Genomic DNA, 16,384 nt, shown 5'->3' with positions numbered 1-16,384 from the left:
CTTTTACAAAATCTGGCTCGAATTCCACCAAATATTACATATATTGATCGTAACAAAAAACAAAAAACAAAATCAAACAAACCAAACCAAATGATTATTCACTTTTGAGATAAAGATTTCATTTATATATCAAGATTAAGTATAACTTAATAACATTCTAAGATGTGTTTATTGAATGAGTTTTTCTTCAGAATGAACGGATGCAAGAAACTTTTTGAGGCGCCTATTGTAAACACAAGGCCTTTCCAGTTGCACCAAATGACCTGCCTTCTTTATGCTTTCTATTGTTGCGTTCTCACCTAATTCTCTGGAAATACGAACAACGACAAAAATTGGGAACAATACACATCAATCAATTCAAATGGTAGAAAATATGACTAAATGTTATGGATAGTCTTGGAACTTACGATTTCATGTTTTTAGCTAACTCGAAGTCAAAGATTTGATCACTTTCACCCCACAATAAATGTATTTTCTGCATGCATACACACACAAAAAAAAAAAAAGATCAAACCTAAATAATTTTGTTTTATGGATCTGTGATACAATTTCGTAGCTAGAATTTAGGACCCTTTTTCACTCGGATTTTCAACTATAGTAGGAGTTATAAGATTGACAGATGTCGTTACAATGTAATTTTTTCTTTTGCGAATTAATTTGATAGGCATTAATATCCCACATGTATGTAAACATAAACGGATTTGAAAACTTATTTATCCGTACCCATGGGAAATGAGGGATTGTCACGTCCTTGTTGCTGACTTCAACAGCCTCTAATAATTCAGCTCTTTCTTTCCTGTTGTTGAACATCACCTACCAATAAAAAATAAATTTTCTGAGCACGTACATTCACATTACCGAACAATGTTTCTTTTCAACATTTGTTTTCCTATAATAGTTAAGAAAATAAACTATAGTAATTCTAAATAACTAAAACACTTATCATTGGTAGACACATAGATCTTAGTCACCCAAATATAGATACGAGAGTTAGTTAAGAGTAGTTGAACAAGTTATATCTAAACTACCAAATCATATTATCTTTATATATATATATATCAATAATCTGTTTTCATCATTTCGTTCTAGAAAATTTTAGGTGAACAAATAAATTAGAGTGAAATAATGTTAACTTCTAGTCTACTACTGAAAATTAAATTAGTGAAAGATAATTAACAAAAAATACTGTGTTCTGAAGTCTAAGTGCAGTAAGCGTAATTAATGTATACGCATAAATTCCTAGGTTAATAAGAAGAGGGACGTCTATTCATTGTATATGGACAACTTTTAGATTTTGTATGTTACCATTACCAAGTTCGGATATTTGATATAAAGAGGCAAGATACTTCGCGAGGCCCACCTAACTCTCACAATCACTTCATAGGGAATGTGATTCATATGAATCTTAATTAGGGGTGTTCAATCCGGATATCGGTTCGGTTTCGGTTCGGTTATTTTCGGTTTTCGGTATTTCGGTTAGTAAAATATAACTACCATTCTAAATCCATATTTACTTCGGTTCGGTTCGGTTTATATACCGTAGGTTCTCGGTTTATTCGGTTTTATACCAAAAAACATAATTATTTTGTTTGAGATCATATTATATGAATTTTAGAGTCATATTGTGAACACCGTCATTTATTAAAAATATATTATATGTTCAAATAAATGAACAAAAAAATAAAAATGCTTCTACCATCAAATAAAATAATCAAATCTAGAACTAAAATCAAAGCTTGAAATTTTGAAAAATAAAAATATGAAACAAAACAAAAACATAAAAGAAAAGTTTTTCCACTCTTCCATATTTAGTGTTCATGTCATGCTTTTTCAATTGAAAATTTTCCATTAATTATTGTCCATCAAATTTATAATCTTCATATTAATTTAGTGAAGACTAAAATAAAGCAAAAATATATAAAAAAAAAGAATTAGAAAATAAGATGTCTGAATTGCAATGTATTGTTATTTAGTTATAGTTCAAGTGTTCTACAAATTAAGGTTTTTTATTACTATAAAATTATGGTAATAGTTATTAACACAAATTTAACTTATGTAACAAATAGATTTTCATGTATTGTTATAAAATAGATACATATTTACATGTTTCTACTTTTAATCGGTTTTGTTCGGTTTATTCGGTTTAATCGGTTATATACCAAACCATATCCAAATCCTACAGTTTTTATAAAATTATATCCATTCGGTTTATATGGTATATACCAAAACCAAACCATATTGTCTATTTCGGTTCGGTTCGGTTCGGTACGGTTCGGTTTTACCATATTGAACAGCCCTAATCTTAATGTATAATCATTTAAAAATTCTTATTGATATTTTGTTATCATTAAGCCTAAGAATGATTCTGAGGCAAGCTAAATTCTTAATGATAGAAATATAAGTTTTCACGACACTAGAAAATATTTATTCATAATGAAAAACTTATGTCTCAACAATGTGATATGGTGTAAAAGTCCTTCAAAAATGAAATGAACGAAATGACATAGCGAAACACCAGACGAATAACGTGGAAATACATTCTTATAAAATGTCGATCGTTAATCTTGTAAGAGTCGCAGAAAGGGTTATAACACCCATTTTCACTAAACAGATAGCATAAGTAAAAATAAGTACCTCAAGGAAGTCTTTGAACAATCGTTTGGGAAACCACAAGGGTTTATGCACGGCAATGGTGAAGAGAGCCTTAAGTTCCTTAACCGAAGTCGGTAACAAGAGTTCCTTGGAAGAACTAAACCCTAACCGGTTCAAGCTCGACTCACTAATGGAGTCGGTCATCGCGAGTATCGAACCGGACACAACCATTGCTCTAACCATCTCCGGGTAAGCCTCGGCAATCTTGAAAGCCACCATGCCACCGTAGCTAAACCCTACGGGGACAAATTTATCCACGCCGAGGATACGGAGCCCCTTGACCAAACAGTTGGCTTGAAACGCCGGAGACCGGTCAGAGTTATCGGAGGAGGAACCACCGAAAAAGAGGAGGTCCGGTATGTAAACCGAGTACTTCTTGGATAATGCACCGACTTGAAACTGCCACGTTACAATTCCTTCAGCTGCGAAGCCGTGGATTAACAAGACCACCGGTTTGATTGGTTTATCCGGTTTAGCTGGTTTTCCAGTGCGGGATTTCTTCTTTAGGGTTTCTTTAGGAACCCAAAAGTTCATCTTTGTACCTGGTTCGATCTCTAAAGTGTAGGGAATGACACCAGCCATTTTCATGAGACCGTTTAGCAATGGCTTTTGTGCCTCGACCCAGTTCACCATTGTGCTACTTTTTGGCTCTCTTTTTTTATTTGTGGAGAGATGAGTGATTTCAGAAGGATCAACTGGGAAGCAACATTATATAAGCTCTATTTTTCGTGTGCGTGTGTGTGTGTGTTTAACTTAACTTGTGAAATTGGGTTGGAATTTATTTTAATGTGTTTGGTGTTAGGTTGTTATCTTGGTTATCTAATTTTCCTTTATCCACTCCTCTAAGTAGAAGAATACTTCTAGAAATTAAGAATGTCAAGTTGATCAAATGACTAATTCATGTTTAAAATTTTATTTAAAAATCATGTTTAATAAAATATTAATACAATCATGGTGATTCGTTAGTCAATTCTAGTTAGAGAATATATATTTGTCACGATAATACATTATGCTTTCTGAAATTTCAAACTATTATACAGAAATATATGTTCTTTTTATTTAAATTAAAAGGCTGAATAAATTTACATGAAAAGAACAAAATAAATGCATGGGTGCTAAAAAAATTAAAAAATGCATCGGTGCTTTTTGGGGAAAAAAATATAGAAATTCGGTCTCTAGTAAATCAAATCATATATTTTGACCATCTCATGTATTTGTAGGATTCTTAGGTGTGGATTCAGGTTTAGCAACAAAGTGAGGCAGAAATTCTTTCATTCCTGGTAACCCACAACTAGCAGTTATCCCCTACCAATCAGAAGGAAAAGACAAGGTGAAATATACTCCCTCTAATTCCCCCTCTTTGGTAGGGTCTGTTTTAGTGATTGGGGTTTGATTGATGTAAGAAATTTAAGTATTGGTCAAAGGCCATGGCCATTTTAGGGTAATTGTTTTTTTTTTTGGTTGGAGTAGCAGACCTAATTAATTACAGTTAGACGGAGAACCTGTGGATGTGGTCCATTTTACTTTTCATGTAGTAGTTTAGACAACCTGCATTTCCTACTTCCGCGTTATATTGAAAATTTTTATTTCCTCGTATAGAAATATTGCGTACCGTATAAGTATTATATTTATGATTTTCAAACATTATAGTAAGCATAAAAATTTGTCTTTGGTATACTTTTCTTTGTTCGTCTTTGGTAAACAAACTAAACGTAGGTATGCATAGAATTTGACCCCAAAAAAAAAAGTATGCATAGAATATGGCATCGGCGGTGGTCCATTCTTTTTTTTGGAACAAACATATTCAATAAATTGAAAAGACCTCGGATCCAAATTTGACCCATAAATAAGTTTACAATAGAGACTGTCGCTAGGGTATGTTTAGCCAACAAATCGGCCTCAACATTGTTTTTGAGATTGAGATGCGAAAAAAAGATATCAACAAACGCAGAAGCGATCCTTTGGATATCATGGACGATTCCGTAGATTTCCTTAACCTGCAAATCGTTGTTGATTGTTCGGATAAGCATTAAATTTTGTCCATTCTAATCTCCCAAATTAAGTTAATTAACTTATGAATTTTCTCCCGACTTTGAATGAGGTAAAATTAAATGGGCTTAAACCGAATATAAAGCACAACTTATGTTCTGTTATATTCTTAACACTAACATGTAAAACATTAAACATTTTACTATATCCGTGATAAACAAAAATGAAGAGCGGAATATTATAAAATTTTACCTTTTTATACAATATTTATTCTATATTTTTAAACGAATTTGACGAATGTTTTGGTATGTAATTGACATATTGTAGTACATCAGATATCATAAAAATGAGGTACCACTTGATCAAATTTTTAATACAAAATTTTTATTTACTTTAGAACTCGATCGTCTGAGAAAGAAATATACATGATGTTATATTTTTGATTATCTCTAGGAAAACTTAAAAATATTATAACTGATAAGTCTTCTTGTTCTACATTCCTGGAAACATGAACATCTTCAAGTCCGATAATTTGTTCTGCCGTTTAAATGTTAGGAATGCAGAAAAGTCATTATTCTACGTCCCTGGAAATATCTAGACAATTCAAATCGATTTTTGTTCTGGCGTTTAAATATCTACAAATCAAATTGAAATAAAGCTTTTATATGAGAGTGAAAGGCGTTATCAAAAGGATAAATATTCTTCACATGGAGTAGAAACAACAGTGTTATACAGAGACTGAGAGAAGTAGCCAAATTCATGGCAAAATTCCAAGACAATTAGGGCCATAATACGACAAACATTCATCTTGTCCACCATGCAGTCGGCAGATATTTTTTTCAAGATTAAACGCTTAATATAATACGTGCAAAAAAAATCAAAGGAAGATATGTATAACATGGTGAAAATCACAAATCTTGAATCACGGTCAAAGTAGGACACACATGAGAAAAAGGTTAAAAAGTACCTGAGTATACGTATCATTAGTTGATTACCCGAGAGAATATTCAAAAAGTCATGAAAAGAAAACAAGAGTAGCTTCATACTCTTTTTTTTTTCCTCGTAAAATTATTTTATTATGGTAAAAGGGCAAAAGCCCGATACAAAGAAAAACCTAAAGGCTCAGCCAAACCGAAAAGAAACAAAACCAAAAAGCCCATGAAGGCCCATACCAAATCCTAGCCCAAAGGAAACCAGAATCCGTCTTCAAAGTCTGCCACGCGTTAAACGCAGAAGCGAGAAAAGGACACGTGCAGGCGAGACAGGACACGTCTCCACGGCGAGGAAATCGCCCCCGGAGCAAATCTCCGAACATCCACCAAACACACCGGAACAGGACGTCGAGAGAGAGAAACCGTCGAGGCAACTTCAGACAATAATGAAGCCCAACGCCACTTTCACCGCTAAAAAATCACCGCCAGAGACCTAATCGGCGTTTCACCGGAACAAACCGGAACAGAAACCTGTCTAAAGGATCCACCGACGACTATCACCGAAGAGTGAGAGCAGATAAGAACGAAATCTTCGCAAAAGAGCGAAGAACAAGCAAGATCCGGGAGAGACCCAGATAAAATTCCGACGACGCCAACGGAGAAGAGTCGCCAAACCAGAGCCAGTGACATCACCAAAGGAAAGGTCGAGTCATCGGAGCCAAGAGCCGGAAGCTCCGCCGTGAAGAACGCGAACTTCCGGAGCCAGAAGCCAGCCACATCATGCAGAAGATGCCATCATGTGCCGGAACTAAAGCCCACCAACGGGCAAAGATCGCCGGAAAAGATCCGGAGAACATCAAAAACAACATCTCAAATCTCATCTATCCCCGTGAAAAATAATTGAGAGAGAATGGGGAAGGAGAGAGAAAACAGGTTCCACCCTTAAGAGTAGCTTCATACTAAATTTAATTTTTAAAAACTTACACAAAAACTATAAAATAAAATATATATGTAAAAAAAATAAAATTAAAATTTAAGACTTTCTCCTTTTTTGTTTCGGCTAAAAGGTATCCAAGGCCAACACTCTTATGGGGAAAAGATATGAAACGGTCATAACTCATCACATCGTACAATCATGGACAAGTCTGGTCCGGTCGGCAACGTTAAGCCTCCAAGACAAGAAGGGATCGGTCGTGATATCATGACTCTCTCTGACGTCATCAACGAAAGAATATTCGTTGTTGTTAGCCGGCGAGTAATAAGGAACTCTTTGCGTATTTTGCTGTTGGTGGTGAGTCCAAGGCGACGATGATGCATAATAATGATTATTATTACTGTTGTTATTATAATAGTAATCTGCACCTCCGTGATGATCCGATGCCGGACCACCAAAAGCCGTTAGTCCTCCACCGGAAGTAGAGTTTCCGGCTGCCGACGCACGTCTTTCTTCCTTCTTGAATCGGATTCCACACGCATTGCACAGTGACTGGCCAAATTAAAAATAATAAAGTTATATATAATAATCGATATATTTTCATAAGCTACAAAATGGACTAATAGTCGGTAGTGTAATATCGAACAAAAGTGGTAATGGTATATTATAGGATGCTGTTTTTAAGGAGTGGTATTTAAAGCTGTCATCTCGAGTTTCAATATTCACAAGATGACTTCATTGATTTATACTTATATTTGGTCGAAATAAATAATGGATCTAAAAGTTTGGATAAGCCGAAAAATAAAATAGACTAAGTATAATAGTATATGGTTTGTAACGATTAGTGATGCAATGGCTACATGTTATATACCTTGGGACCACTTGGACCGTTTCTCCAAAGAGGAGTAGAAGTGGTATCACAGTTAGCGCAGCGGCGAGCGACTAAGTTGTTTCCGCCGCCTCCACCGGCTTTCTTGCCACCGTGCAAGAAGTCCCATGAGCCTAAGGCGTTGGAGATATTGTTCGAAGTATGAGTAGAGAATCTACGGTCATCGTCGTCGTTGCAGAGGCGAGTGGAGGGAGTTCCAAGGGAGAGAGTGCAGTCAACAGAAGCATAAGGCGAGGAGTGATGATGGATTACATCATTTTCAGAGGAGAAGAACATTGACAAACCCATCACTATAAGTAGGTAAATGATTTTAAGGAAAATCGTGTTTCGAGAGATGAAAAGGAGGTGTGTGTGTGTGTGTGTGTGTTTCGTATGGTGATTATAATTAAGGAAACGGTGAAAGAGTACTCAGCTAAATACAAAGGAGTCCACGTTGCTGTTGTGAAGTGGAGACAGGAGTGAGTATTTATAGAACTTTGGTACGTAAGTACTCGACAAAAAGACCAAAATTTGGTCCCGGTGTTATGTATGTAATGTATGACTCAATCCATATTGAATTCTTTCTTGTTCTTTAGATTAATTTAGATGAGTATATATATATGCTCCTTTAATTTGTCTAAAAAAGATGTTACAAATGAATATTTAAATATGTGTTGGGTCCTTGGTTCAGTTCTAATAAAAGACTTTTGTTGATGTTACATACGTTATATATTTCCATGGGATTACAATTTTCTGGATAGTATTCCAAATAAATAACTCTAATAATTTAAGAATAGTGAGTTTTTTGCGATTAGTAATTGATTTTGATTTACATGTTCTATTATTGTTAGATTCCGTTTATTTAAGTCAATTTTATATTTGAATACTTGTACAATTTTATTGCATTCCTACGTGATTTGTTAGAATGTATACAAAAAATAACTTAATGTATAAAACTGTACATCATTGAACGTAGCGAAAACAATTATGATGATATCTTTTCACCGTTCCGTATTCATTTTGTTTCATTCACGATATTGTTTTCCCACTCTAACACTGATTTTTTTTAGAATGTATATAAATATGCTATTATTAAGTCAGCAAGTAGATCACAATATTTTCAGTGTTGTTTAGATATATTTCACTCTTTTTTTTTTTATTATCTGGTATTATTATTATAACAAGTTCATATGATACAAAAAGCCAAAAAAGATTAAACACTTAAGACTAGGTCCAAAGAGATGGGCTACAAATAAAATTACAAAACCTAACAAGGCCCAACTAACTAAGATTGCACTCTGGAGGAGGAAACGTCATTTGTTATAATTAATTAATAAAAAGAGATTGTTAACAATTAAAAAGTAAGTAATAATAATGACAAGTTCAATCTGCAGACAAAGTGGAGGGAGAGAGATAGAGAATGTAGAAAAAAGAGGACCACGTGACTTGGGATGTCACGGTCTTCAAAGGATCTGGTCTCTTCTCCGATCACGATCATCTCCAAACCCGAATCTCTCAGTCCCCTTCTTCCACACGTCGTCGCTTGCTTCACCGCGTCGACGTGTTATACTCTCAGTTTTTGCATGAGACTTTTATGTCCTTGTGATGATAACGTTCACCGCACTAAATTATGTTCAAGTATCACGCATTCTAATATGTGATATAATATGACTCGTTCATTCTAATTTTAATTTTTATCGGATGTCCCCGAAGGGACATGTTCATTCTAATTTATGTCGTTCAGAAAAGGTCTTTTAAATTCCACATTCAAAAATATAGCGACATCTTCTCTATATGCATGTAACACTAATTTCTAATGTAATCTTAGATGAAATGTCATGAATTTCAAAACAAAAGTGAAATTCAGAAAATGAATCAGCTGGTCTTTTACCACTCTATAGAAACACTGTCGAGATAGTATTTAATTTTATTAACCTTTTTAACAGAAAAGAAGAGTGTTGAAATTTCACTCAAAAGATAGTATTTACAATTACAACCAATGAATGTTAAACTAAATACTCACGCGTACTTCAGTCGTTGCGAACTTTGTATGCATTTAAACATTAACGTTGTCACGATTGTGGCAAATGCATGAGAAATCTTAATCGCCAAGGTCGGTGCTTTTAAGGAGCTAACGAATAAAACTAGCCAATGCTCGAGTTAGAAGTGACATATTAAAGGGATAAAGGTAAAGGTGACCCAAGTGAGATACTTTACAATGATTTTTTTTTTGTCAAACATTGTGTTCTTTCTTTAGCTTGGCGAGAGATAGATCTATTGGTTAGTCAAAGAAGCAACCTCCAACTCAAATATAAAATTATAAAATAAAAGGTTACAAAGAGAATGAACCCTTCAAATGATTACACTATGTAGCTCTATAAAAGATCTTATATTCTTCATTGCTTATCTTTTTTTTAGTTGGATCAAATCACGAAGTAATTACGTTACTAACAGATCCATCTTGTTGTTTTTTTTTTGTTTTGCACAAAGTAAAAAGTAATATAGAGAATATATAGCTCTACAAAACGCAAAACGGCTGAGTTTGATCTAAGTGGAAAACAGATTAAATCAAAAGGGTAAGTAGACTCATTACCGATAAACAAAATCAGATTCTCAAGTAAGATTTTGAACTGCCATTTTTTAGTTTTAAATTGACATTTTATTTTATCGTATTTTATAAGTTAAAAACATCTTATTTGTGGTGATCATAGTTATGATTATTAACACATTCCCCATAATACGTTTGTAGCCGGATCTCGGGTACTTCGCGAAACCAATTTCTAATGGTATGTCGATTTTGGTTCAACATAACATATTAAGTTATACAGATTTTCATTTTTTTTTAATCGGAAAGAAAGGTACTCAATAAATATATCCGTAGTATATTATCTTTATTCTACAACTTATTACGATGTGAAACTTTGAACATAAATGCGGTGTCATCAACTTATAGTATTTGTTATTGACCATTCAGTGAGTTTATAGTTTAACGAAAACAATCAATTGAGTTTCACATCACGATAAATACAATAATCTTTTTTGAGGGCGTGTACCGCCAAACATGAACAGACAAAAATATGTGTGACTATGACACTATGAATATTAAGATGAAACATCAGGAGTAGGGCCTAGAGAGATCGAACAAAGGGAATCAGATCGGTCTTGAGATTGGTGTTATTTTGTTCAATTAAGACACCACACCGCTTTCCCAAAGATGCTTCTTTCTCAAATACACATAACTTAACCCTTTGCTTCGTGACACACAAAACCTAACGATTACCCCAAGACACTAAGTGTTCGACCATGTCTCTCAACTCACGTGACTTCTAATCTATAACCTCCATTTGAATTTATTTTATAAGTAAGTGATTTAGTAAAGCACGTTGCTTCCTATATATAAAATCATGTGCCAAGGTTGTGCATACAAGCAAAAAGTAATTAATAACCAAATACAAGGTATGATATAACGTGGTTTGGTTACAGATTTAGCAAAGCTAACGTGAGCTTTTCTTTAGGCCGTACCGTATCCAAAGATGAAAGAAGAATGAAAGAGAAAAAAATATTTTATACATCAAAGGCAACAAGATCCAACTGGAATGTCTTTTTTCTTTGAATATAATGTCTGTGTTGTGTCGTTTTACCGATTGTCCCTTTAGATTACTCGACCATATATGTCTTTTCACTTACTAATAATCATTTAAAATAAAATATTTTATATTAGCTAAATCTATTTTTACTTTAAGAACATGAATTACCTCGCATGATTTTTTAGTAACCAACAAAAAAGCATCTAATAAAACAATAAAATATTTTTAAATTTTGAAATGAGTATAACTATATGCTTTCAGTCTAAAGCTTAACAAATTTTATTTGTGATTTTAAAATAATATTTGAAATTAGAAATCCGCTTTAAACTACTTCATTAGTTGTAAATGGACCACTGTATTTTTTTTTTTTTTTTGAAACACACTTCCATTAAAAACCTTAACCGAAATTAGGTGAGGCCATTAGGTGAAGCCATAATGGCGAGTTCAACATCCTTGACCTGTTTTGCTAAACAGTCTGCAACTGTATTTCTCTCACAGGAGATCCAGTTGAAAGTGATAGAATCAAAAGAAAAAGCAAGAGAACTGATATCAGAGAGAATGCCATAAAGGCCAGCAAGAGATTTTCCATTGTTGATTGCTTTCACTAATTTAAGGTTTTGAAACAAGGCTTGTCAGTTCTTGACATAGAGAACCACTTGGCTTATCCATCAGCTCTAGCAAAAAGGCTTTCAGGACTGTCCAGAATGTTGAGAACAAGACAGAGGTACATTTTTATACCAAGTGTCTTTCGAACAATTACACAAGGTAACATTCTCTAGACTAACACATACATAAACTTTTATGACAAGAAATTTCTGCTATTTGGCTCACTACTTAATTTTCAAAAGAGCAAGGACTTTGGAGGAACCTTATTAGCTATAATGAGAATAATTAAACCTTTATTTTTCTTATCTTGTGTCTTCTTCTTTCTGCGTTATACATACATATGTATTCAACTCTCAGCTAGCTGCTGATGCAAGAGAAGTGGCCGGCTCAGAAACAACATCAGCTGCATGGAAGCCGTTTGGTTCAGTATCCTCTAATCCCCAGTACTTTGCGGTTTTGACATCGTCTTCATACATTTGTCTTGAAAACTCCTCGTGATTATACGCTAGTGTTGCTTTGCCTCCAAACTCCTTGGGGAGATTCTCAACATCAAAATGTGATTTCATCAGTTCATCACTTGTTTTGTCTTTTGGGTACACAAATTTGACCTTTTGAGCTGTGCGTGGGTCCAAGAAGTACTTAATAGCCTACATGGAGAAGAGTAGGTAAAATGAATGGCTCTTTAAAAAAAAAAAAGTGACATTTTGATAATGAGTTTGTTTAATGACTATGTTACCTTGTAGCCTGCTTGGAATAGTCTTGGTGGATTGTAGAGAAAGGCCATACCGAGTCTCTCAGGGTAATGATTCTGGAGAATGTAGACAATGTCCCGTGTCGTTTTCATAGGGACATTAGCGGCCATAGACCAACCAGTGAAATCGATGAGCCAAGACATTTGTTCTTGTCCCCTTGGAAGATTGAGGATTGCATTTTCAAGAAGATAAACCAAATGCCTGATATTACCTTCTGCTGATGTTGAGTTCTGTTTTATAAATATTAATTGAGTTTTTAAAACTTAGAAAATATTTTTAAAATTAGAGAAATATTATGTGAAAAACGCTTACGTACCTGCATTGTAGGTCTCATTATAAGCACTACTCTACCTTGTCGATCATGAAAACTAGCTCTTGAAACTTTACCGGTCTCACCTTCATGTGCTACTTGATGCTGGAGAGAAGAAGGAAAGAGATGATTCAAAGCGGAAAAAGATACAAAATAATCCGGTAAGTAAGTTAAATTTACCCAACGGATCTCGTGAGGTTTGTATGTTGATCTCCACTTAAGAGTCTCCTCAATCATTTTCTTGGCTTTTTCGACATTCCAATTACGAGCATCCAAATATCTCCTCAAGGAAGCATCAGAGCAGAAAACTAAACTATGTCCCGAGAGCGGTCCTAACGCAGATCTCAATTTGCTAACCTGAATGTTTGTAGAGGTTTTATTTAGTAATTAATACTTTGGTATTTTATATTAATGCTCCCCACATAGTGAAAAAAGAAAGAGAGAAAAGCTTCGTGTAGCTTGTTATCTTGCTCAGAATCTTCATCAAGTTGTTGAGCATTCTTTCTCTTAAACATGTTGGATATTAACAATCCTTTAGCTATAAGTTGACAGCTTCAAACCCTACAAACGGTAAGAAGATAACATCTTATAAAATACTTGTTAATATAGTTTTAAAAAAAATCTGATTTCTCTAACAAGCAGGTCCGGCCCTGGGCTAAAGCCCATAAAGCAATAGCTTTAGTCACCAAAATATATATATGTATTTGGGGCACCATGTTCAAAATTTTCCTTTAGTGCAGTGGTTTATCAACTGTTTCTTTTAACCTGTAAAGACAGGTTCGAACCTGAATTTAACCATACTCACTTCATTTTTTCCCTTTCGTTAATAGCAATAAATAAAAAGAAGACTCGATCAGTAAAGATTTTGATTACTTTTTCTAATAACTTTAATTCCTTATAAATAATAGGAACTATAGTAAACGACATTAACTTATACTAGGTTAAGACCCGCGCCTTGCGCAGGATGAACATTATATATATAAATTATTTTATATATTATATGTTTATAACATATTATGAAATAATAAATATATATTGAATAATTAAAAAGTCATTATCTACTACTTATATAATTAAATTGGTGCGAACATATAAATAAATTTTATAAATCGAAAAAATATTTTTTCTATTTGATATGATATATAATTAAATTTAAATGCTAGTAACATATATATGGTGTATTTTAATATTAATATTTATTAGATGATGTTTTTTGCTCATATTTATTTTTTTATCATTTGTATATGTTATAGCAAAAAGTCTAAATTAGTGATAACAAAATTTTTACTGTGGGATTAATGGTTTAAGTAATTTATAATATTTTAAGAAATTAAGCTGTCAATATTTTTTCAAAATTTTTATCAAAAAAATGTTCAAAGTAATTTCAAAATTAAGATATTTATGTATTTTTATATGGCATATAATTTAATTTAAAATGATACATATATTTATATATCTTTTATTTTTGATACTTATTAAATGAGACTTTCAATTTATATTATTTTTTAATTATTTGTATCATGCCATAACAAAAGTTTTAAATCATAGATCACAAAATTTGAATGTAAAACTTTTAACAGTTTTAGTAATTTATACTTGTTTTTAAAAATTCAAAATATAATATGTAAATAATTTTTTAAAATTTTTATTATATGGTTACTATGATTGTTTAATTTATTTTAATAGCTTAAAATTAAACAAATATAATTATAATACACACTTATTTTTATCAAATATTTATTATTCAAAATCATTAATTGTCATATATACTTTAGCCACATTAGGCAATTTCGTAATCTTATTTAAGGAAATAATGAAGCACATTAATAATGTATTTATTGTGATTTAATTAAAAGCTTATTATATATTTAGATGGACCAACCTATTTCTCTAAGGATTCTAAGACTCATTCTAGTGATGACACGTGGCTACAAAAAATGTTACAATGCTTCTCAAATTTAATATATAGGGGATATGTTATAAAAATAAATAAGGAAACTAAATAAAAGTAATTATTTTCTTTACCTTAGCAATTGGCACTTATCTCCTCACTTCTCCGCATTATTTTTTCATTATTTTCTGTCAATTTTTACTACATGTATCTTTTTCATTCTCCTTTTCTAATTGCATATGAGTTTCATTTCCATTCTCCTCTATTTTTTTCTTTTTGAAATTTTTTTGAATTTTTTTTTTTAGCATTGCTAAGAGACTATAAAAGCTTAATAGAATTTTACCAACTAGAATTGATGCTGCTATAATTGTTGTCTAATTGTTTGTTTTTGTTAAGATATGTATATATTATTCTATTATCTAATTTATATCTTCTTTTAATATTTATTGTTGTAGGATTATGAACGTAATTTAATTTATAGTGATAAATTTGTAGATTTATTTTTTGCTTTTTAAAATACTTAGTAAACAAAAAAATTATAACTATGGGGCAATATTTTTCTTGTTCCGCTTTGGGCACCACATCAATCCAGACCGGCACTGCTAACAAGAATAAGCAGTTTTAATCCGATAGGAGTTATTTTAGATTAAAGAATCAGCTGTAGTAAATTTGATCGACTATTAATAGATGATTAATGGAACATAAGTCTAAGCTTTACAACATGGAGATTTTACAAAGAGGTGAACCGTTTGTCAATATTCTAAGTTTGAATCTTCTTCAAACATACTGTATATGAAAATTCTCTAGAAAAAAAATAAAGTCCTTCTAGAAACGTATATAATTCAAAGCATCTATTACAAAGTCCTTCTAGAAACGTATATAATTCAAAGCATCTATTACAAATTTCATGAATAGTTAGTTAACATTGACATTAGAGCTAAATCTGTTATAATAATAACTCCACCATTAAAGTACTTTTTCATTTCAAAATTCTAATAAACGGCCGTGAATCTAAACATATATTTGCAAAATTCAGTAAATATCAACTAAAAAGTTAATTTATATATAATAAATAAATAAATTAAATTTATGAAGTTTACTTGTCGAGAGAGTCTTTAAAACCGCAGAAGCTTGAAAACACGTACGTACGATCAAGAAACTTGATTTTTAGACAAACGAAATGAAAATATAAGTTTGTTCAGTGGTAAATGTAAAGAGAATCTAACCTGATAATATGGATCTCTTTGTATGAGTGATCTTAGAGAGAAAGAGAGAAGGATCAGTTTTGGTTGTCACGCGAGTATCATTCCCACTTTTAAAGGGCTAAAAAGGCTAGAAACGTGGGAAAGATGATTTTGCAGACATTAACTAACTCATGTGGTAAGTAAAATTAATAAATTTGTATTCAAACACTGGGCCATATATGTTTATGTGAAAGGCCCATTGGTTGGTCAATAGTAAATACTAAGTACTAGTATTTTATTTATTTTTATATAATTAATTATCAAATTTGGCGTTTGTTAGTTTATTTAACTGAAATAAATTAGATGTGGAAAGATTGTTAATTATAAGAAGACAAGATATGAAAAAAGTGCAGTAATACAGATTTGGTGATGATACATTTGCATAATCCTAACCTTATTTCACGTTTTAACAAAAATGGTTCAGTAATAAATTTACAAAGTTTTACCTTGGGTGACATTCTCTGTCAGAAGTGGTTGGCGTAGACTCAGAAAACTTAACAACACTAGTACAGAACATTATTATATTGTTTGGACTCGCTATACTTCGATGTCTACAGTTTTGGAGTAGTTTTGGCTGAGACCATCACAGAAGAAAAGACATACAACATTCCCAACTACA

At 32.5% G+C, this 16,384-nt stretch overlaps 3 protein-coding genes across 7 annotated transcripts; all 3 read right to left on the bottom strand.

Moving 5' to 3' along the window:
- Positions 1-72: 72 nt before the first annotated feature.
- LOC106369830 (monoacylglycerol lipase ABHD6-like) lies at positions 73-3,338 on the bottom strand. The gene is made up of 4 exons (XM_013809937.3): positions 2,635-3,338; positions 724-813; positions 408-475; positions 73-307 (listed from the first exon to the last, which is right to left on the bottom strand). The coding sequence occupies exons 1-4, from the start codon at positions 3,283-3,285 to the stop codon at positions 169-171; spliced, it is 948 nt and encodes a 315-aa protein (XP_013665391.2). The 5' UTR covers positions 3,286-3,338; the 3' UTR covers positions 73-168.
- A 2,197-nt stretch (positions 3,339-5,535) lies between these two features.
- On the bottom strand, positions 5,536-7,995 carry LOC106354039 (GATA transcription factor 19-like). The gene is made up of 2 exons (XM_048778284.1): positions 7,379-7,995; positions 5,536-7,059 (listed from the first exon to the last, which is right to left on the bottom strand). Exons 1-2 carry the CDS (start codon positions 7,682-7,684, stop codon positions 6,694-6,696), a joined length of 672 nt encoding a protein of 223 aa, XP_048634241.1. The 5' UTR covers positions 7,685-7,995; the 3' UTR covers positions 5,536-6,693.
- A 3,672-nt stretch (positions 7,996-11,667) lies between these two features.
- LOC106442692 (phosphatidylinositol transfer protein 3-like) lies at positions 11,668-15,899 on the bottom strand. Of its 5 annotated transcripts, none has more exons than XM_048778268.1 (6): positions 15,748-15,899; positions 13,053-13,191; positions 12,811-12,987; positions 12,637-12,735; positions 12,305-12,550; positions 11,668-12,215 (listed from the first exon to the last, which is right to left on the bottom strand). In XM_048778268.1, exons 2-6 carry the CDS (start codon positions 13,143-13,145, stop codon positions 11,922-11,924), a joined length of 909 nt encoding a protein of 302 aa, XP_048634225.1. In that variant the 5' UTR covers positions 13,146-13,191; positions 15,748-15,899; the 3' UTR covers positions 11,668-11,921. The 5 variants fall into 5 exon arrangements, with proteins under 5 accessions (XP_048634225.1, XP_048634230.1, XP_048634228.1 ...); XM_048778273.1 differs by having other exon boundaries at positions 13,089-13,191; positions 15,748-15,861; XM_048778271.1 differs by lacking the exon at positions 15,748-15,899 and adding an exon at positions 15,622-15,725.
- Between the last annotated feature and the right edge of the window lie 485 nt (positions 15,900-16,384).

This window comes from Brassica napus, chromosome A1 (genome assembly GCF_020379485.1).
Source record: "Brassica napus cultivar Da-Ae chromosome A1, Da-Ae, whole genome shotgun sequence".
In the NCBI taxonomy this organism is placed as follows: Eukaryota; Viridiplantae; Streptophyta; class Magnoliopsida; order Brassicales; family Brassicaceae; genus Brassica; species Brassica napus.
Note: the sequence above shows the minus strand (reverse complement) of the source record. Positions and strands in the feature narration are given on the sequence as shown.

Excerpts from the sequence above, each read along its gene's own strand:
- LOC106369830 (XM_013809937.3), bottom strand. The coding sequence starts at position 3,285 with ATGGTGAACTGGGTCGAGGCACAAAAGCCATTGCTAAACGGTCTCATG. Across the intron at positions 814-2,634 it reads TGTTCAAAGACTTCCTTGAG|GTGATGTTCAACAACAGGAA; the intron begins GTACTTATTTTT and ends TTTTATTGGTAG. Across the intron at positions 476-723 it reads CAATCCCTCATTTCCCATGG|AAAATACATTTATTGTGGGG; the intron begins GTACGGATAAAT and ends GTATGCATGCAG.
- LOC106354039 (XM_048778284.1), bottom strand. The coding sequence starts at position 7,684 with ATGGGTTTGTCAATGTTCTTCTCCTCTGAAAATGATGTAATCCATCAT. Across the intron at positions 7,060-7,378 it reads ACGGTCCAAGTGGTCCCAAG|TCACTGTGCAATGCGTGTGG; the intron begins GTATATAACATG and ends TAATTTGGCCAG.
- LOC106442692 (XM_048778268.1), bottom strand. The coding sequence starts at position 13,145 with ATGTTTAAGAGAAAGAATGCTCAACAACTTGATGAAGATTCTGAGCAA. Across the intron at positions 12,988-13,052 it reads TCTCTTTCTTTTTTCACTAT|GTTAGCAAATTGAGATCTGC; the intron begins GTGGGGAGCATT and ends ACAAACATTCAG. Across the intron at positions 12,216-12,304 it reads TATTCCAAGCAGGCTACAAG|GCTATTAAGTACTTCTTGGA; the intron begins GTAACATAGTCA and ends TTCTCCATGTAG.